General features: G+C 40.9%; 1 protein-coding gene across 6 annotated transcripts in view; it reads right to left on the bottom strand.

Moving 5' to 3' along the window:
- kcnab2a (potassium voltage-gated channel subfamily A regulatory beta subunit 2a) overlaps positions 1-22779 on the bottom strand; it is an 82964-nt gene that overhangs the window by 9565 nt on the left and 50620 nt on the right. For all 6 annotated transcript variants that reach the window (XM_086041920.1, XM_086041923.1, XM_086041922.1 and 3 more), the window contains 11 exons: positions 10932-10975; positions 9822-9859; positions 9589-9668; positions 6357-6401; positions 5868-5912; positions 5690-5733; positions 4457-4543; positions 2948-3033; positions 2730-2850; positions 2554-2648; positions 271-391 (listed from right to left, as the gene is read on the bottom strand). In XM_086041920.1, coding sequence (XP_085898046.1) covers positions 271-391; positions 2554-2648; positions 2730-2850; positions 2948-3033; positions 4457-4543; positions 5690-5733; positions 5868-5912; positions 6357-6401; positions 9589-9668; positions 9822-9859; positions 10932-10975 — 806 coding nt within the window. The remainder of the gene's footprint in view (positions 1-270; positions 392-2553; positions 2649-2729; positions 2851-2947; positions 3034-4456; positions 4544-5689; positions 5734-5867; positions 5913-6356; positions 6402-9588; positions 9669-9821; positions 9860-10931; positions 10976-22779) is intronic.

The following is a 22779-nucleotide window of genomic DNA, read 5'->3' as shown; positions in this document are numbered from 1 at the left end:
GTATTAAAGGGAAAATGAAGGATGTTTCCATAATTGGAGATAAGTGTTTTTCACAGGACAAGTTTTTCACAATATAACAATCATGAGCCCCTTGTTGATACAATGATGGATCAACTACTGTTTTTTGGTCTATTGATGATTAACCCTAGCTTGGCCTAAACAAGCACACAGGTGGACAACACGGAAAAAACAACGACCTCGGCCCCTCCGAGCCAGAGGGGACGGACAGACAGACAGAAAGAGAGAGAGCGGCAGAATGCATCTGCGTACCGATGGCGAGTTGGGGCAGAGTGCAGCCCAGCCGCTCCGCGATCGCCTGCAGCTCTTTCAACTTCGCCTGCTGACGCCGACCCTCCTCGCTCAAGATCTTGTCCTTCAACCACTGGTAACCCTGTCGAAAACACAGCACACCTGCTCAAAAACACCGCCCTGCTCACACCGCGGCCGCCTCGCCTCCCGTGTCACCAGGGCCTGTTTTTAAACACGTGACTCTGTCTCCTCCCGCCTACACTTCACTTGCTAAATTACCTCGGTTTTTTTTTTTCCAAACCTCCAACTTAGCGTCAAACCTGAACCCTTCTAACCACAAACCTAGCATAAATAATAATAATGTTAGGTGATAATCGTGGTTTTATCCCACTACTTGAATCTAACCCTAATTTTTATCCCTACTTTGAAACTGTGAGCCTGATACTCAAACACATCCCCAACTTCAAACCCTGTCAACCATAAGCCTTACTTGAAACTCTCAACCTGACTCTTCAAAGGTTGAATTGAGGACCTCGGACTTGTTCTTGTTGAAGACGCATCATGTGTCGTTTTCCACAACGCTTATCCTGTACAGGGTCGCGAGGAGATGCTGGAGCCTATCGCAGCTAACTATGGGCGAAAGGCCAGTCGCAGGGCACAAACAGACACCGTCACTGAGCGGAAACCGGTCCCACGCTGCCCTCACACAACTCAGGCGAGTGTACCACTACACCATCAATGACACCTTGTTGAAGACATTTCACTTGTAATCCAAAGGTTTTATTCAAACCTACATTTTTAGTTGTGGATTTAGAACCAAAGAAGCCCTTTGGATTAAAAGTGTCTTCAACAAAAAAGTCTAGTTGTCAAACTTCCATGACTTGGATGACTGAGAAAGACAATACTGGCTGAACCTGACCACTAAATCCTAACTTCAGGCTCTGACCCTGTCTTGAAACCCTGAGCCTGATTCCTAACTAGGGTTGGGCACTGGGAACAGGGAACCGAGCGGAACCGGGACTAGCGCTTGGGTTCTCCCGAAATCGTTCAGGTTTTAAAATGTCGGTGCCGCATTCCGATTCCTAATCCATCTCGCAGAGGAAGCCGCCCAAAATAAAGTATCAATAGTATGTGCGCGGCGCGGAGCAATCGACAGACACAAGCGAAGTACAACCAGTAGGAAATGTGTGTGCGCCGCACGGGCGAGCAGAATGTGTCGACAAGTTACACACGGACAGCAACGAAGACTACAGGATAATGCTCGTGCGATGTGATAATTATGGATGTTCGACACAGCCAAGTGATACGGACCGCGCCGCAGTCAGAATTGGGCCCACATCGAGCACAAGTTTTTCTTTTTATTTGCACACTTTGCTTGCCCATTAATGGGTGTTAAGTAGCATGCTATAAGCTGCATTATTGTATTGTATTTTCTTGAGGTTCTCCAAAATAAAGCTCTTGTGGATAATTCAAGCTCATAGGTTTGATATTAATATATTTGTCAAAAATATCCATTGAGAAAATCATAGGGAAATTAATACACAGTAGAAAAGTTAATGAAACAAATATTTGACAATTTCGAAAGTACTACACCCCCCCCCCACAAAAAAAAATAAATAATTTAATCGGAATCGAGAATTGTTACGAACCGGAATCGAATACAGGAACGGGAATCAGAATCGCCCAAATTCAAACAATGCCCAACCCTACTCCTAACCTGAACACAGACCCTAATTGTGAAGTCGAAACCAAACCCTGGTGTCTGTCAACCGTAACCCTTGCTTAAAACCCTGAACCTGACTGATAAACTCCAACCCGGGCGTGAAATCCTGAGAATGACTTCCAATCCTTACTGTAGCCCAAATCCCAACTTTAAACTCTTGTCGTCAAACCCTACATCAAACCCAACCAAAACAAATGCTGAAACTCCCAACCCTCATCCTTGAAACCCTAAAGAAAAAAAAAAAAGTTCAATAGCCAATGCAAATTCCTACCAAATACAATGGCCATTGTAAGAAAGACAAATGAAACCATTCACATGAATACGAATAACATCACCAAACATTCACTGAGTCAAGCATTCCACAAAGGAAATGAAACTGCAAAACAGGGAAATGCAGAGTGAGTGACAGTCACTGAGGGAACATGCCACAAAAGAGACACACCACTGCACTGTACTAATGTGTAGCGACAATGAACAAACAAGGTGCAAGGACCATCGACAACCAGAAAGGGAACCAAACCAGGAGGTGGATACCAGCACAGGAAAGGGGAACCACAGCAAAACGGCTGGGACATGGCTACCTTCAGAGAGGCCCGAGAGTACGGGGGCACCCTGCCGTCATATTTCCCTGAGATGATCCCGCAGGCCAGCGGTGACCACGTCATGGCCCCCACACCTGCACCACAAGAGAACGTCATCATCATGACAAGACATCCAGTCCAGCAAGAACTCAAAGGTCTTAAAGCGAAAGTCTCACCTATTTTATGGAAAAGTTCAGGTAGCTGCACCTCCACCTTCTCCCTCTGAAACATGTGATACTCGGCCTGCTCGCAAATGGGAGGGATCTGATTGAATTGTCGTGCCACAGAATATGCTTCCTTCAGGGAAAGGAAAAAAACAAATAAGATGAAGTCCAGCGTGAAAGCGCATCGCAATGCCCGACACATTTGCAGTATGCAGCGCTTTGATTCCCACCATTATCTCCATGGGGCTCCAGCGGGATGTCCCCCAGTACATGGCCATGCCTTGATTTATCACATGGGTCATTGCTCGAACCGTTTCTGTACACAAGAGACAAAGAAATGGTGCCACTGCCTTCTGCCAACTACGTAAAGTAATTCATAATTACATTAAATTCATTTTAATAACACCTTCAATACATTTCTTTATTTGTTGAAGTTTGGAAGGCTTGTTAACAATAGTCTCTTTTCAGTGCCGTGTCAACTTTACAATACATTTTTTGCCCCTTTACAGGGTCTTTAAGGGGAGGGTTTGGGAATCAAAACATTGGAAAAACGTTGTCGTATTTTAAGAAAGAAAATCATACCATTTTCACCAACAAGTTAAATATGGAAAATTGATTTTTCTAGCGTGCCTACCTACCTAACAAATCTATTTAAAAGCTACCGGGTACTTATTTATTTGGCTATGTGTTCCCTGCATGCACCACATACAGGGATCTGCACACTGACATTTTATGTATGGTATGCAGTTTGCACTCCAAAGAAATGTATATCATTCCCCTAATATCACAATTGCCCAAGTCATTTTGAACGTAATGTCAAAATATTAATAAAAAATACCAATTTGCCTGCTAAAAAATGTTTTTTCCTCATTGTCTGTGCAGGTTCTGAATCATCCAGGAAGGCCATTTGTACTCCATAAAAGTTGAATCGAAGCAACTGGACTGTTCTTGTTTTTTAAATTCGCCGTTCTTGTTTTCAAAAATGACTTAGGCAATTATACTATTGGATGAATGATGTGTCTCTTCAAATCAAATGATGAGACAAACCATTATTTTTTAAAGTGGGGAAAAAAAAAATCTGAATTCTATGGGAAAAAAACGAATTTAAGAAAAGACGCATATTACGGCGGAAATATATATTTTTTCCAACCACATTCTTTATGAAAGACCATTTACCATTTATTACTATTATTATTATTGTTATTATTCTCATCATCATTAATATTCTATTTGTATTTTTATTTAATTCACAGCAGTTTGTCTTTTTAAAATATTTTCTGCCCCCAAGAGATTTGTTATCATTTGTAACTGACTGAGACTAAAACTAAGACACAGGATTTTACGAAGTCCTATTTCTTTCATTCAATCGAACTTCACCGGTTATTTCTGACTCTAATCTCCACAGTCGTGGAAGACTGGTGAAGCCCTGAAGTGCAGGCAGACGGACGACCCCTGACTGAACTCATCCCCAAAGAGAACCTCTTGACAGGAGCAGATGGAGAGCGAGCGACCAACTGAGACGCCAACCCCCCATCACACACACTAACAAACATTTTGCACTCTGCCATTTCAAAAAGGTCTCCAGCCCCTACATCCTTATTCCCATTGTGGTGGAAAAGGCAGCAAGATAACATGCACCATTATATGTTTTAAGACTCATTACATCAAAAAGAGTCATTGAGAAAGAGCAAATTGACAAGATTCACTGAGAAAAACATGTTTAAGTGTAACGGCGTTACCTTCCATGGGCGTATTGGGGTCCGGTCTGTTCGCAAATACTACGTCAACGTAGTCTAACTGCAGTCGCTCCAGAGATGCTTTTAGACCTGCAAATCAGAGGTAATAATACAGCTTGACATATAAACAACTTGTTTTTTTAGCATTTAGCATCTTGAGGGCAAACTAAGAGTCAAACATAATCTTATCGACCTGAGGTTGTTCAGATCTCCATACAGTTTTTTAACTACATGAAAGTCAAATTGTTGCGTCATAAAAAACACTTTCATTAAATGTCCTATTTTGAAAAGTAACATATCAACAATCTCAGCTGTTTAAACACAAGTGAATTTCCCCTTTTTTTTAACCTCTCAAATGTGATCATTTTTGTTTAACAACATTTTGTGATATTTCCATTTTTCACTATATAAAATACATATGCAACATTTTTATAGTGACTGCAGTTTGGTAATACAAATGACCCAACCCTAAAATGAAAAAAAAAAGTTTTTTAATTTGACTGCTATGAGGTATTATTAAGACTTTTGAATATATATTAAAAAGGATTAAATGTTTTTTTTAATAATGATTAAGGCATTAATATTGGAAAATAGCATTTGAGACTAAGTAAAAAGAAAGACACACCCATCATTAATCATTTGATAATTGATTGATTGATTGTGATTCATTAGAGTAAAAATTTATATGAAAATTGTAAGGGGTAAAATGAAAACCGATTTGAAGCAGAAAATCGATTTTGATTCAACCGAATCGAATCATTCCATTTTAAAATGTACTCTCCTTGAATCTTATCGTGCCCCATGTATCGGGATACGTATCGAAATCATCTTTTATGAGTGATGCAAATTAGTATGTCGATTTTATGTTGCTGATGATTTGTTGTATCTTTAAGTTGAATTAACTTGAATAGTTTGAACAACAGCTACAGCTGTACCATATTGTAATCCCACTTAATCAAACCGAAATCGTTCCACTTGAAAATGTGCCGTTCTTGAATTGCATATACAGTATCACAATACATAATGAATTGTCTGTCAATGTTAGGTTGTACACCACTACTTCTAAGCCATAAATATAAAACAATCAAAGGAAAAACAGTAATCGCATGACTTCTACTGACCATGTATTTTTACGCCACTGAGAAAACTACTTTATTGTTTGCCTTTTGTAGAATCAAAACCCGTTGGGACCCTGCTAAACCGAGCACACCCTGCGCATTTTAATTCAGCACTCACCTTCTATAATATGTTTTCGAGATAAACCTCTTTCAGTCTCGGCTCTGCACAGAGAAAAAGACATTAGTCCACCGTGTCATCCACTATGTGACCCAACAATGAAAGACAATAATATGGGTGACAAATTCTCCACTATCAGGAGCATCAATGACAAATCTAAGATGCTTTCTCAACTTACTTTCCTCCCCAAAAGATCTTGGTTGTTATCACCAGACTGGAGCGTCTGCAAAGTAGAGAATGAAAGCGCATGTGTTACAGCACGAAAGGTTACAGCCTGCGCCGTCCGTGCGAGTGGGCGATCGCTGGAGACGGACCGAGAGTCCTGCTCCTTTCTACCTCATCCTTTGAGTGTCACATGCACCCACAGCGCCGGAACTGAGCCAGCATACATGAATGAGAGGTGGAGGCGGGTACAAATTGACAAAGCTGAATCGTGCCAGACCTGGGCGGACCAAGTAGAAGACAGGTCCTACCAAGTCGGTTTATTATTCAATGTCTTTAAAGGAGGCACGCGGTCGTGTGGGCTTGCCACATTTGATCTTTCATCGTCATGCCTTATGGTTCCAGTTCACACAAACACACTGCCTACCCAATATGTGAGAGCTTCGATGACAAGATTAGAGGTAGGCTGGTGAGACGGAAATGAGAAAAGAAAAAAAGGGCCTACCTCCATCCTTTCTTTTTTATGATGTTCCCCAGCACCACCTCAGCCCTGCCAAGCACACAAAGACACAGCCTGATTTAACCCTTAAGAAGCCTTTGAAACATTTGTCCTTATCCACAAAAAAAAGAAAATTATTTTCATAGAAGACATCCAAGGAGTATTTATTTGTTATTATTAGGCCCTGAGATGGGTCAATGATTGGCAGCATTCATTTTCATTTACAGCCTTATCTAACATCAACAAAACACTGATTAATATTTCATTAGCTAGGCACCCTTGCAAAAACAAACGAATGTCTGAAATTTTGTTGCATGCGTTGAATGGGGAAAAAGTAGTGCCATCTGGTGCACAAAAGCCACCAATGCAAAGTGAAATCCTTTCGCAGGAATTTATGTAAAATGCAATTTCAGTGGATTCCTGTGTGAAATTTTCTGTCAGCAGGAACAAACGTGTTGTGTTTTTTTGTGTGTACCTTTGACATTTTAGGCTCACTTACAAAAACAACGACCGGCATTCTTTCTTACCTAAGTTCATTCAACACAAAATGACGTGAACACAAAAAGCGAATAGCAGAAAAAAATAACAGTATAAACGTTGGCATCAATTGTGTATGTGAGAGAGCTGCCATGTTCCGGCCCCAGCTGTGCTGCGGAGCGGACGCCATGTCGCTCATTAACAGCCACATGGGTGCTTAAAGAGTGGCATGTTCAACATGGGGCTCATTAGGACAACACTCAAAAGTCACGTAAGTGCGTGTGTCTGCCCACTCTCACTTCAAACCACCCTAAAGTGACACTCTTTCCACACAGTAAACCCATTTGCTGATGAATTTGTTTCTATTTAGAGTAAGAAATAAAAAGTCACTGTGTTGAACTATCAGGTTCTGTCCATTAAAAAAATGAGAGATAATTCAAAAACGTTTTCTACCATTAATGTAGCCTGTATATATATCTCCACTGATTAAATACAAAACAGCTGAAATACTGTAGTTAATCCATTTCATAGTTTACATTTTACTGTCAAAAGTGGTTACGTTATTTTTGCACTTATATGCCCGTTAAGAATGCTGTTTTTTAGTCCTAGTATAGTTAATAAAGGCTTATATGATTATTTCTATTTCCAATATTTCTCAGGAAAGATTTGTTCAAAATCTAAACAAATCGGACGACCACCATACTACAACAGCTTGTGTTGCATTTTCAACTGTAGTTGGACAGTAATTGAATGTACAGTCCAATAAGATATACACGTACATACGATACACTTATTACTAGCACTTTCTGTCAATCGCCATTAGCACAGCCTTTGGGTTTTCATGTGTGGTACTGTATAGTGTTGTTGTGATGGCTGTGAGCAGAGACAACATGGTAGATGCTTCACTATCAGATCGTGCTAGCTCAAACACAAATTTTGTGTGTGTATGTGTATGTGTCTGCGCGCACATGCGTGCATCTGCTGGCACCCACGCAATGCAACCCTTGTGCTCCTTCCCTGAAATCATTTATTTGTGGGGCCCAAACACAAGCTATATAGTCTTCTTCATCCCTCCGTTAATTAGGTTTCTATTCACATTATATCTTATGATTTACCACAGAAAAACAGAGGGGAAAAAATGCATTAGCCATGAATTTCCATCCATCCATTATCTATACTGCTTATCCTCACAAGGGTCGTGGCGCGTGCTGGAGCCTATCCCAGCTGTCTTCGGGCAGTAGGCGGGGGACACCCTGAATTGGTTGCCAGCCAATCGCAGGCCACACAGAGAAAAACATCCGCACTCACAATCACACCTAAGAGCAATTTTGAGAGTCCAATCAACTTACCATGCATGTTTTTGGAATGTGGGAGGAAACCGGAGTGCCCGGAGAAAACCCACGCGGGCACGGGGAGAACATACAAACTCCACACAGGGAGGCCGGAGCCGGGATCGAACCGAAGACCTCTGAACTGTTAGGCGGACGTGCTAACCAGTCGACCGCCGTGCCGCCCTAGCCATGAATTCATAATATGTTATTGCTTTCACACTTCTCTGCAATTGCGCTTCCAATTTGTCGCTGGCTCTGCACACAATATCATGTAATTATGATGCATCTGAAGGTAATAAAAAAAAGAAAGCACCACGTGTGTTTGCTGATAACAGCAGCCCCGGTGAGCTGAGCTTTGTGATTATGCACATGAATTCAGATTTCAGAGAAACAAAACTCACGCTGTCTGACTATTTTCAGAAAATCTTTTGTGTCGTGCAAAATAAATAAATATAAAAAAAAATTGGAAATACATCCAAAACTGCGGTTAAAATTACAGCGTAACAAACACATGCCGCAAATCAAAACGCTTTTTCCACCCCGCCGTGCTGTGTGTGCGTGTGTCATGTGTGCAACATAATCTCCTTCATGCTGCTTTTGCGAGTGGAAGCTGTCAGGATTAACACCTGTGCAACACCACATACTCAGCTGTGTGGCAAACATTTGCACGTGCTTCGCAGATAGCGTGCCGTGTGTTTTTCTGGTGTAAAAACGAGGGCTTGTTTTATGGAGGTTAACAATGACATGGCGGATGAAAACAGACTAAAATACAGCATGCCAATGTTAGTTAGTTTCTGTACTCAAACTAGATGTTTCTTGAGCGAATCTAAAAATAAAAAAAAATTAAAAAGGGGGGCGGGGGCGGGCACCATTTGGAAAAATTAATCCTTCAGATTACATCAAAGCAGCCGTGTTACAACCAGATTAATCCACAAAAGAGGAAAAAGGTTAGATATTATTAAATTGAGATTACAGCCTTAATAATAGCACTGCAAAAAAAACGGAGCTAAAATGAGGTCATTTCCAAGTCTATGCTCATTTCTGGACAACGTTGTGTCCCAGTAAAAACAGTTGACAATGACAGTGGGAATTTATTTCTAGTCTTGCATAGCGGGATAAACATATCTACTTGCATTCATGTCAACGGACTTTTGCTTTTTGCACTTTTTTTTTTTTTTTTCCTCACAGCCTCTGCGGCGCGGGTATGCCTAATATTGTGTTTGTATTGACATAGGGACTACTTTACCATGAAGAATTCAAACAAAAACAACAGCAACAGCGCGTACCACGAGATGGTAGCAATGTCCGTCCTACTGGGATGAATCACCGAGATCAAGGTCACTTTTTGATCGGGCTGTAACATTGCCTCGTCGACTTAAATCAGTCACGTTGCAGAGGCTTTTTAAAAGGAGGCGAAGGTGCACACTCACTTCCCCGCAGCATAGACCTCGGCCGTGTCAAACAGATTGATGCCATTTTCATACGCCAGAGTCATCAGCTGCTCTGCCATCTGTTGAGAAAGCAAAAGGGGCAAGGAAAACGAGGGAGTGAGCGGCGGGATGAAAGACCACTGACACCACAACGCTAACAAGCATCTTTCATTCGACAGATAAATGAAGGCTGCAACTACAGAATATGACGTCTTCGTTGCTAGTCAACTCACCTCATCTGTAATTTGCCCGCCAAACGTCACCCATGTTCCTGTTCATGTACGGAGAAAGGAAGCAGAATATTAAGGAGGCTCCGTACACCAATATTCAACGTTATCCTGTGGAGAGGGTTTTGTTAAGAGTGATTCCACCCCCCCGATTTACAATACAGTCAGGGGTAACAATCGTAACTGTTGAACCTGTTCAATAGTTACGATGGTAAAGCCTTATTTATGCAGTCAAAGCAGAGCCATGGACTCTGTGACTGTAACAAGAAATGTCGCGAAGGGTCTCTCGCAAATTCAATAATAGGTTGAAATCAGTATGTGTGCTTTAGAAACATATGGGCATGAGTTTTTGGTTATGACCTAATTTTGGGCTAAGCATTTGGCAACTGTTGAAATGAACAAATCTAGGTTATGTTGCTGTTGAAAAAGTGGCCACAACTCAAAACAGAAAGACAGGCTCATATATAAATCTAGTGTCAACAACTTTCCGAACTATTTTTAGGCATTACGTATCCATTCATTTTATCGTATCACGTGAGTTGGTCCCATCTGACTTTGGGCGAGAGGTGGGGTTCACCCTCGACTGGTCACCAGCCATTCACAGTGCACATATTGACAGACAACCATTCACACCTGTGGACGATTTAGAATCCTTTATAACCCTAAAATGCAAGTTTTCTGAATGTGTGAGGAACATGAAGAACACATATTAGGGATTATGGAAATCTATTATTTCTTGGTGGGACCATTGAAACCCAACAATACAATTTCATGTGCAAAGTGTACTCATGTGTTCTGGACATTTGGTTTAATAACTCACTACATTTTGATTTAAGAATATTATTTCAAAAAGACTCCAAATGTACAAAAGTGACATGTCCTACATTATACACCGCACATCGGTCTATATAGGCACGAAAAATTTGCATTACTTCAGCCAATTGAAATGCCCTCAGAGCTTTTTACATCTTGCTGCTGGAGTCTTTGAAATAATGACCATCTTTTGTGACCACATGATGAGAAAGGACTCCCGAGTTCCCGCCGTGACTCGTTTACACAATGGTTACACAATGCATCCAGGTCATCGCAACCCCTCTCTCGCGGTTTGGCTCTTACCTAATCCTAGGCAGGACACGCGCAGACCCGACTTCCCAAGGTTTCTGTCAAGACACAACACAAGAGTGCTGATGTTAATGCTGCGCTAAAATGACAATGATAGATTATTTTTGCTACTCCAGTGCATCTTAGTTCAAAGCCTTACTTATGAAGTACATTAAGCAGCAGTCCACTGCGAAGAGCCCGTCTGAGATTGCGGTCAGAAGTCAAGGCATGGATTTGAAGGCAGATTTGACAGACTGCAAAATTGTAAGTGATATGGATATATGGATGACTCAGCCATACCGTAATGTGGAAGCTTGATGAGCTCCCCGAAGCTAAAGCCTATCTCGGTCCATGCAGCCTACTCCCCTGACAACTGCAGCTTTGTGTCTCCTAACATGCGTGTGGTTTACTATTGTAGGTTTGCTATTCAGCGCAATACAATGTATCACCATTGAAGGGTGATTTGAGGTGTAATTTAAATCAATAAGCCCTGAGACATAATCAGACAATGAAGTGCGCTGCCTCTGGTCAGCCTTTTCATAAAAGATAAGCAGGCAAAAGAGGAAAAAAGTTTCGTCAGGGATGATGTAACGTGTGCAGGAGTTGAAATGATTGTGGGGGAGGAAATCTACTACTGTATATCTTTTGTAACACAGCCTGTATGGAAATACAGCGGATGCGAAACAGTAGTAGAACGGGAGGCAGACAATAGCCTTTTGTAAGTGAGTTTTGAGAAGCCGTGATAAAATTCAGAGAGAAAATAAAAACTCAGAGCATTGAGGAACGCGAACCCTCATACCTTATGTAGAGGCTTAGAGTTGTTTGGAAGAAGAATAAGGGTTAACTATGTTTCTTGCTTTAGTAATGTTACATGTTGTTACATTGTGTTTTAATATATTACTTGGTAAAATTGACAGGTGATAGCGGTGCTATTAAGGACTGCATTGGGTCACAGTCCCTACCACTGAAGCCTGCCACTGCTCAAAATAATACTGAAATACAATATACATATGGTGTACGTATTTGTTCAGAGGGTATTCCAGTGCGTCCACAAAAAGTATCAAAGTCCTATTTGGTTATCTTATCCGACGACGTCACATTTAGTAGCCGACAGAAGTTAATCCAGAGAAGAAAAGCATCCGGAGGGACCGCGAACCTTTGTGGTGCGTGCGGTGACAAGGTTAACGCGATCCCCTCTGGCAAAGCGTAGCTAATCTTTAATTAGCTTCCTTTTATTTCAATGTGGAAAACACCCCCTGAGGATGCTGCACTCCGCATCAATCAAAAGGAACCAAAAGCAGATTATAGGGGCCATAATTGTTTTTGCTGCATGTTTGAGATGATGGACTGGAATGTTTGTTTATTGTTTACAGCTAACCGTTTACTCCATTAAACTTCAGCGTGTTCTCCACTAAATAAGCAGCTAACAAGCTCCAGTTTGTTTTCTCTAACACTCAAAACATACATATTATTCTGCATTCAGTATAAAATCAATTTCATGCTGTGTGATTAAATAGATTTTTAGTGTTCAATGCAAATGCATGTACATATAATGAGATTGCACAGAAAACCTCTTTATATTTAATTCGTAGAGCAACCGTATCAGCCTAAGATTACTTGTGGGGAAAAATATGTACTTCAATGAAAATGGACTTATCTGGAGTAAGTTATTTGGGAAAATGTATAAAATAATACTCTGAAAGGCTGAAGCAGATGCCCAAATTACAAAAAAAATAAATAAAAAATGGGAGCGCCATCTGCTTATGACAAATAAACACCTGCTTTTTCACATCAGGAAAAAAAAAAGGTCATAACTGTAATTCTCAATTCATAGATGCTAACGTTCAGACATGGATTTAAAAGGGAAAAACAAAAATCCAATCTTTTCCTAAGCAAAAAGGAAGCACATCTCGAGGCACATTAACAGTCTCAAATCAATATGGTTCCTCCCAAATGTTGTGAATGAGTTCGCTTGGCAGTATTATAGATTATCTTAAAATACAATTACAATATGCATGGAATTTGATGTCTGATACTTCGATTATGAACATAGCCAAAAGTGGATAAAAAAAACCCCAGTGTGTATCAGATATGTGCCAATGCAAGAAAACACGCTGTTGTACCTGTCAATTTCAAGCTTGACCACATCAAAATATACTGATTGATGTATATTTACTGCAATTACCGGTATATTAAAAACACCAGCTGTAACTCTAAACTACAACAAAAGCATAGACAATAAAACGTGGCTTAAATATGATACATTAGAGGTGTGTTGATTACACAGGTCAACAAAATTTAACATTTTTTGTTTTTTTAATCAAAGATGCAAGTAAACGTTTCTAGATTTTTTTGTGTGCTGATTCTGAATCTGCCCTCCGTTATTCTCTAGGACATCAGGTTTTCATAATAATAAAATGATAATACAATATATGCAATATATATTTAGTAATATTTATGAATTAAGAGTTACAGCAACATGTGGATTTTTTCCCCTGTAAAGTCATAGCTATGAATTACAATACATGGTAAAATCAGTATAGTGCAAGCTTTTATACAGGTCAAACTTAACAAAAAATGACAATGGCAAAAAAGATGTAAAGAACGTTTTGAAATCAGCGTCAAAATTACTTTTAGGGACACATACAGCCATCTCTGATAAAAATTTGCTGATGACCATCCATTATCAGTACCGCTTATCCTCACAAGGGTCGCGGGCGTGCTGGAGCCTATCCCAGCTGCCTACGGGTAGTAGGCGGGTTACAGCCTGAACTGATTGCAACCAATCGCAGGGCACACAAAGAAAAACAACCATTCACACTCACACCTACGGACAATTTAGAGTGTTAGAGAACATGCAAACTCCACGCAGGAAGGCCAGGGCCAGATCTGAACCCACGACCTCCACACTGCAAGGCGGACGTGCTAACCAGTTGAACACCGTGCTGCCTGCTGATGACCAGTGTAATAAAAAAAATATATATAATGCTGACTGCAGCCAATGGGTAATGTAAATGATGACATTTAAAGAGTCAGCCCAGGCCAACTGCTATGTAATCTTCAACACAGTGTTCGTTTTATTTACTGTATGCATTATTGTTTACACTTGTGTTGATGCTTGAAGAGTTATTTATGTACAATTTCTGTACATGCAGGTTATTTCATATATTCTTTAAGTGTAAACATAGCCATATGCGATTTGTACCACTTGAAATGTACATAGAAATCAACTTTAATTGGCATTAAATCGGAAATTGGACACTTGGACCTGCACTCTGAATCCAGGATTAATGATCTTGTTTGTCGCTGTTTTGGAACCTTGAGAAAGCAACATTAAAACTCCAGCATTTTCAAGCACCCCATATCAGATTCTAAAGCTCGTCAGTCAAAGCCACGGTTGTCCAGTCATGTTCGATATTTGTGCTTGGGCAACCTTGAAAAGACCCTGCAGCATGGCCCCCCACGCCAGCACACAGGGCTCAGGTGCCTGCTGAGCATCAGCAGAAGTGAATCACAACAGTAAAGTCATGGCTTCCACAGCCTCCTCAATAATGAAGGAGACAGGCCCGGTAAAAAGGACAGCGACACCAACAGTGGCACTGAGGGGAAAAACCTGTGATCAGGACATGGACTGAACAGGAAGCATGCCGACTTGCTGACAAACCACAACAGTGGAAAAGAAGGGTCTCCTGTAATTACTTTGGCCACTCTCAGGTGACAGACAGCGTTCCAGAAGAGATTGAATACAAACACTCTAAAAACAGTTGGGTCAAAATAACCCAATTTGGGTAAAAAAAATATAGAGAGATTGATCCCCTACTTGGGTCAGTTTGACCCAACTTTCTGTTTTTTTTTGTACAAAACTCGTTTTTTATGGGTTGGGTAGATTTGAACAAACCAATTTTGTGTTCCAATATCCTTTTTTTTTAGGGACAATTTTTTTCAGGGACAATCTTTAATTTACAACAGTTATGGTGTGACAGTCTTTTTACATTTTCCATCCATTCTTGACCCAAATTCGGTTTTTAACTGAACTGTTTTAGAGTGAACTGTATGCTCCCAAAACAGTTTGACATAATTTGCGCATGTGCTTATTATTTTGTCATTTTAAGGTATGCATGTTAAAAAAAATGACAAGCATCTGAAGTCAAGGGAGATGACAGGACAGAGTGATGAATGAGCAAACAAAGCCATAAAGTGGAACGTGTTGAGAGATTCTCACCGAGCACAACTATTAATATAGCCTCAGAGGTGGCTTCACCAGTGCAGAATGCCAGCAGCTCTTGTGCTGGTTTCAGGCACTTCTTCCTCACAGTTTAACACAATTAAATAGACTAAGGGGTAAGGTGTTAATTAAGTTTAAAATCATTAAAAAGTTCACAAGTAGCTATTCTGTTCCAATACAATACCTGTTCCCGTGTTTGCGCTGCAGCTGTACCTCGTGTATATTTGTGAGGACACGAAGGGGTGGGTGAGTCTTTCACTTACTTGCGCGCTAGGTTAGATTAGGTACACATTCAAGTGAATTTGCAAACACATTCGAACGTGTTTGTAAAGTACATTCAAATGTATTGATGAAACGTAGGCAAAGGGCTAAAAACATCATGCACTGCAGGCAAAATAAAACCATAAAAATTACTAATAAATTATGTTTACGCAATTTTCAAACGTATTGGTATAAACTGTACTGACAATTTCTAAAAACTGATTATCTTATTTTTTTTTTGTGCAAGTCAACCCCCCGTGGCATTATGTTTTTAGCATGTGGCCTTTTATCAATATGTTCTAACGTACTTTGCAAATACGTTAGAACGAGTAGGCAAGTCATACTCCACAATGGCAGTTCCACGTTTTCGATGTATGCTTGTGGTGTGTATCACACTTTTATTGAAAAACGAGAGAACCTCTCAAGTAAGTGTGAAGTAAAATAGTGAGTTGTTGTTGCTTGGAGAACAGATTTGAGTGAGGGACCATTCTGTCAAAGCAAGCAGACAGGCGGTGAGTCACTATTTCTGTCCAAATATCATCCAGCGGGGTGGGGGTGCGAGTGAAAGTTTAGTCAGACTCGCCGACGGACGGCTGTTTAAAATTAGAGGCAGACCGGCCTATAGATGGGTACAATTTTTCCCCCCCAGAAAAAAAGGCGACTGACTGACAACGGAAGGGTACCCACGCTGCAGACGGATGACGAATAACGGATGCTATATTTTTTGTAAAATGCTCAGCTCTGCAAATAGGGATGTGTTTGAAATAAGGCTCCAAGCACACTCTGCTCCATTTCAACCGGTGGAAATCTCAACTTCAACTTGTCTTAAGTGAACGTCTCCTAGTACATTTCATCAAGCGGATCTTTTCTGGCATAGGACGTAATAGATTGCAATATGCTGCTGGTGTTATTTTATTATAAAGAAGAGCACTATTATTTAGAAAGCCCCAAATGAATAGCATCTAACTGGACATGATGGAAGACAGGGCAGTGTCAACAGCCTCAAACCACAGGACAAACTGTTGGGAGTACAAAAATTAATACTACGGGGATAAACAGCTTGCCCCTTATTCACTTTTTATAGTAACGTTAAGAAATAGAGGCTATTTGTAGTGCATTCAAGACAACAACGAACAAACACATACACACACTAATTAAATGGTGAGGCAAAGAATGAACAGCTGTCTCGGTTTTCTATTTCACTGTAACACTACTACTAGTTTCTGTCACATGCAGGCATCCTCATATCAGCTGTGGTCGTTTACTCAACTGCAACAGTGGAGGGATTTTTCTACTGAACACACATTTTGAAATAATGATAAAACAATACATGTTAAGTTAAACTATTTTTGATTATTCAACTTTGGCAGGACTTAACAACACTCTTTTCTCCGGTGTGTGGAATTTCAAAAATATTTATTTTAACGCTACAAGGGACTTCAATGTCAGTATGTGAAAAATCAAGTCTATGACATGAAGTAATTACACTTCCTGATTTTGTCTTTGATGAGACACTGCACGTTTGTGCTGCTGTTTTGGTTAGCAGTGGCGTACAAATGGACTCAGAAGTTAACTCCATGTCTTTTTAGGTTCTTGGAAGCGAAAAAAAAACCCATAGGTGCCTATTTGGGGAGAGGCATCTATTTTTTCAAGCATCCAAAAGACAACAGTAGGGGCCACTATTTGAGGGAACTACAGTCAAATAAAAATATTCCACAATAATACTACTCTTCCAGCAACGAAAACCATGTAGTTTACACATAGCTACATCACTTCACATGCCCAGAGCAAACAGATGTTGGTGAATGTGGTGTGCACATTTTAAGATGGCACCTAAGTAGGGTATTGAAATGAACACTGTGGATGGAAGTGTCACGCCGTGTTTACATCAGCGTGGCCTGTGCGTTCAGCAAAGGGAGCGCAGGCGGAAAGCCTTGATGACGAGGAAAATGTCCCAGTATGCACCCACACTCACCATGCCCAAAATCTCACACCCACGAGCTTTTTGTCGCCACCACGCTGCCTTTGTGTAAGCAGTCATTCTCAGCAACAGAAGTTAATAATAGATAGATGGTGCCTTCATTTTCCCCCATTGTTAAGTTAGTAAGAAGTGTGCTTCCAGGTGTAAAATACTGCTAAAATACAGTATGTGCCATTATCGGTTCTCTAGTTATGATTCACTGGAAACTTGGTCCGCTTTACACTGCTTTACATATTTTCTGAAGTCAGATTCAAACACTTTCAAGATCAGTTTAGGCCTTACACAGCAATGTACTCTGTACATATATAAAATGATCGATTTACTTGTTCCACAAGCAGAGGGACAACATGAAAACTCCACACAAGAAGACAAGAGAATACATTTGAACCAAGAAGCTCACAACTGAGGCAAACGTGCAAATCAACGGCCCGCCGCGCTGAACCGAGTTTTACATTTCATTCAGAATTTACCACCCCAAAATTCTAAAAATATCTAAAGCCATGTTACACACTCAAACACGTCACATTTACAACAACAATGACAAAACATTTGTTGTGTGTGCCGCTCAAGGTAATGAGCCTCATAACGCCTCTCCAGTCAAGTGTTTACAGTAACCATGGGAGACGTTTTCTCTCATAACTATAATTGTCATTAAACACTGCATGCAAAAATAGGCTTTTAGATGACAAGCAAGTTAGAGCAATGATTCTCAACTCACAGACACACATTGTTGCCTTATTTGTGCCTTTGGATGCTTAATTTGACTCTACTTCTGGTTCCTTAATAATGTTCTCTGAAATGCATGATGTCTATGTTTAAAATAACATTTGCTGTTTTCAAATACATTTGTGTTGTTTGACAGGAGGCAAGACAGTAGACTAGTGGTTCGCGTGTCTTCCTTGCAGTCACGGGTGTCTGGATTGTAATATCGGTTTAGGCCATCTTATATGGAGTTATGTTCCCGCCGTGCTTGGTGTGTTTTCTCCGTGTGATACTCCGGCTTCCTCGTGCATTTCAAAAACATGCTTATTGGGTTCATTGAAGAATGAATTATTCTCAATTGTCCAATTTGAATGATTGTCTATCTACTGTATACAGTATGTGCCCTGCGACTGTTCAATGAACAAGCCCATGGACACGAATGACACGTGGTGTAGAAAATGGGTGAATTGATGGATGGTTCGACTTGTATGTTGAGACTTAATACTGACTGGAAAAATGTGGGTGCCAGGGTGAGAGCCATTGCCCCCTGTAGCTAACAAGGAGCAATGTGTTTTGCAGAGATGGGCATTCCCTCCCAGGGATGGAATGGTCCGTCCGTCCCGGTGAGACGCCCATTTTGTGGATGGATGGACAGAGGACGAGAAGTCTTTTAAAAAGGACGCAAGTGTATTTTCATCCATCCCTCTATTCGTCCCTAACCGGGTCAAGTACCGACTGAACACATTGTGTAGGATTCCTTTAAAAAGGAAGACCACTGTTCTCTTCTGCGATACCACGGAGACACCTTCATTAATTGCCTTCACAACACTTCAGGTGTGCTCCCTGCAGAGTGACATTGCACAGGCATAGTCTGCCCTCTAGTGGTGCAACACATGTAATACCATGGATTATGTCAGAGGAGTCAAGACGCCATTTCACAAACTGACAGAAACATGCCCAGCCTGTCTTGTGTGTGTAATCCGGGATAGCAATTTTGTTTTGTTCACTAACTATGAACATTTAGTACCTTATACCTTTGCATGTGAAGTATGTCCTTGTCTGGGACATCTTTAGACCGTAAAAATCTCGACCAGTGCCAATGTACATTTAAACGACCCAGAAGTGAAAGTCTTTGTTTCCTCTTAAAATAACCTTGCGTTGTTTTGCAATAATTATTTCAATGCAAGATAACGCAATACAAACTGAAAACTTATTGCGTTATAACATAAAAGTTTGGCAATAACAAGCAATAGTATTGCATTATAAAGCAACCTTCAATAGTCTTGTGATGTCCCCTGGCTTGCATCATCATCATCATCAACCTCCACAGATGTTGACAACTGAAAAAATGTAAATACTGTAGTGGTAAAGTCACCTGTGGTGGAAATCTTGCTTGAGTTTTAGGGAGGTCAATAGTGGAAAAACAAAGAGCAGTCTCGTGAATGAATGTGAAGCAAAGCCAGAGAGCTGTTGCCACCTCTGTACTTGTGTTTAGAGACATGCTATTGTACAAGTGTGTCATGTCTTCAGAAAGGTTTGACAGACTGGGACACGAGTTGAGAGCGTCGCGACGAACCGCAGGGGCATCACATGAACGACAGCCCAATTTCACAGAGATCCTCCCATCGCCCGAGCAGGACCACTTTACATAATCATAAACCATTTTGCGTGCATCATTAATTCAGCCCTGACTTGAAGGCATTTATTTAGTTCTGCAGGAGAATACCATACATCAAGAAAAGCCAGTGTCATATTACTGAATGCTTTTGTCCGTGGGGAGGACGCCGTCTCGGAGCCTGAGTGAGAAGACATTCGCTTTGATATTATCCCCCTCAACCCTGCAGGGGAGGTCCTTTTCCGAGCTAGCCTGCACTCTCGCCCGTAAATGCAGCCTGATAGTCACGACAAGGCCGCTCAAGGCTGCCATGCTGGGGAAACGACAACGTGGACCGTATGCAAATGAGGCTCATCTGAATTTCACACAGCTATTAAACATCTTGGATTAGTGTGCAAAAATGTATGGTGAACCACCACTATTCGTTGGGAATGAGCCCTGCCATAAATAGCAAAAATCCGTGAGTAACCGACGCCCGCCCAAAAAGGTCTGTTGAGTCTTCCTATAGATGCCACAAGTACCAGTACGAAGGCCATATTTCCCATAGAAAACAATGTGAATCCAATTAATCCATTACAGACACACAAAAATATTAAAAACATATGTTATGGAAAAGTTTTATACCACCCGAACCCTGAGTAAACAGTGCACCGGTAAAATAAATGTAAATGACTAATGGATAAAACACCACTTTTAACTTGAAGATTAATGATGGCCTATAGCAGGGGTCCCCAACCATCGGGCCGCAGACCGGTACCGGGCCACGGCAGGGCGCACAGATGAAAGAAAGAAAAAAAAAAAAAAGTACAGTACTTCGTTTTTTTTTTTAATTATCCGAGGCTGAAAAACATTTTATTTTGAAAAGTGACCGGATTCTCTCAGTTACATCCATACATGACTCTTAACGCTTGTCAAGTTGTCTCCGACGCGTAACGGTAATATTAAATGCACAAGCTAGCAAATTAGTAAAATAAACAGACATATTTGGAAAGTTTCTCTATCCGTTTGAAGCACAAAGGTTGAATTGAGTGTATTACAAATGATAATACAAATACTCAAAAACAAGCATCTGCCTATTACATGTCACGAGTGATCAGCCAACAACACACAAACTCGTGTCTGCGTTTTAAGCTAGCGATCGCTTGATATTTGGAGACCCAACCGGCCATATACATAGTGTTTTACTCCAGTATTTATAATTCAACATGTAAGACTAGATGACAAGTGGGTTCCTTAGTCAATGGAAAGGAGATGAATGGGAAGCCGTGTTTTATAAAGCAAATAGTGCTAGTCAAGCTAGATGGTCGTTAAGGTGGCAAAGTACACATCCAGACTTCGACATTTATTTATTTGTTTTCAACCTGACGATGACTGATGAGTAACAGATGCCTTGTGTGCACAGTCTGACACAGAAGCGCTCCAAGGGCCTTCACTGAATTTTTTGCCCCCATGTAGGAGCATTAAAACATGCACTCGCTCTGGTGCAACTGGATGGAATTTTACTGAAAAGTTAGCCGAGCATACTGGGCGCAGTGTCGAGCCCTGCTGTCGTATTACGTAAAAAGGATTCAACAGACAAGGTGAGTTCTGCAATGCAAGCGTTTTATTCAACAACTCTCCCTGTCTGCCCAGCAACACATCGTGTCAAAAGTCAGTCCTTCAAAACAAAAGCATGCCAATATGATAACGCACTTTCACCACCCTTTCGTTGCCCCCATGGTGGCTTATTTACCTGACGCACTCAACAAATGTGCTTGGTTATTGAATGCGGTTATTAAATAAGCCGCCATGAGGTCAAAGAAAGTCTTTTTTAATTGTTTTATTGTAATGAAGTACTTTTATTTTGAAGACTTGACTTTTGAAAGGATGTGTTACACCAATGTTGCCCAAGTATTGTTCCGGGATGATGCTAACTCAACGAGAAACAAAGGCAGACTGGGTCACGAGCACAGGCTATGGCGCATCTAATACGGAAAATGAATGGCCAAGTCAAAGATTTTTTAGTTTGAAAACTGAGTGGCTGTACAAAAACAAGAACAAAATGTTGCTTAACAAACTCAGCAAAAAACTGAATCGTACAAAAACCTAGGCACACAAAAAGTGAGGTTCCGCTGTAGTTCCTTAGCACCAAGATGGCACCAAAGCAATATTTTTATACTACACATCGCTTTGGCCTGAGCACAAAAACAGCAAATAGGTGAGTTTTTCAGTGGATAGGTTCACATCCCCCAAATCTGCCAATACACAAATACATGCCCGGAAATATGCTGGGGCTCACTACTGTCTTCTGTGCTCGAGGATAAACCAGGAATGGACGGCCAAGTTAACGCTAACTCCTGAGATGAATTGACTAATAAAGACCACAGATGACTGTGAAGCAACATGCCTACGCTCGCCTTTCAATCGCGCCATCCTTGCTCTTTCATTCTTATGAGCGCCGCGCTGCACCCACAGCGCGCATGCAACCTTGAGCTGCCTACACAAGGCTGCGTTGCATTCACTCCGATCCCGGCATGCAAACACGGAGCGGGTTGTGTTCTTTGGACAAAAGCGTGGAAGCGAAACAGCACAAACGGCGGACAACTCCCTCGAGGGCAGACGCGGTTCTACTCATTCAATATCATTAGCTTGAATAATTAGATTGTGCCAACATGGCATCGCTGCCCCGAGCGCATGAGATGCAAAGGAGTGTGATGTGTCTTCAGCAGGGCTAGGGAGGATGACTAATGTACATCCTCTAGACGACAGCCAATTAAACTATATTTTGTTCCAATTATAATGCACGGCATACTGTACAAACATTAACAGGAATATTCTGTAGGCAATATAAAATAGTTAGATTTGCCAGTATATAGAGCAACAGCATCATTAAGGTACGCTTAAACAGTATAATCTCGTCAATTTTTTTCTAAACTTGAGCTAAGGCACACATTTTACATTACAAAGATTTCACAACACCCCACCAAACAAAAATGTCATGAAAATTATGTACCGTATACTGAAATAAAGATGATCGTCTATTTGTACTAGTGTGACATCAGGGCCCGTTCACTTGAACACAAAGCTGACATACTTGCAG

Source organism: Filicampus tigris, chromosome 9 (genome assembly GCF_054856515.1).
Source record: "Filicampus tigris isolate MCC_2025a chromosome 9, RoL_Ftig_1.0, whole genome shotgun sequence".
Lineage (NCBI taxonomy): Eukaryota > Metazoa > Chordata > Actinopteri > Syngnathiformes > Syngnathidae > Filicampus > Filicampus tigris.
The sequence above is the reverse complement of the archived record's forward strand: the minus strand, read 5'-3'. Positions and strand labels throughout refer to the sequence as shown.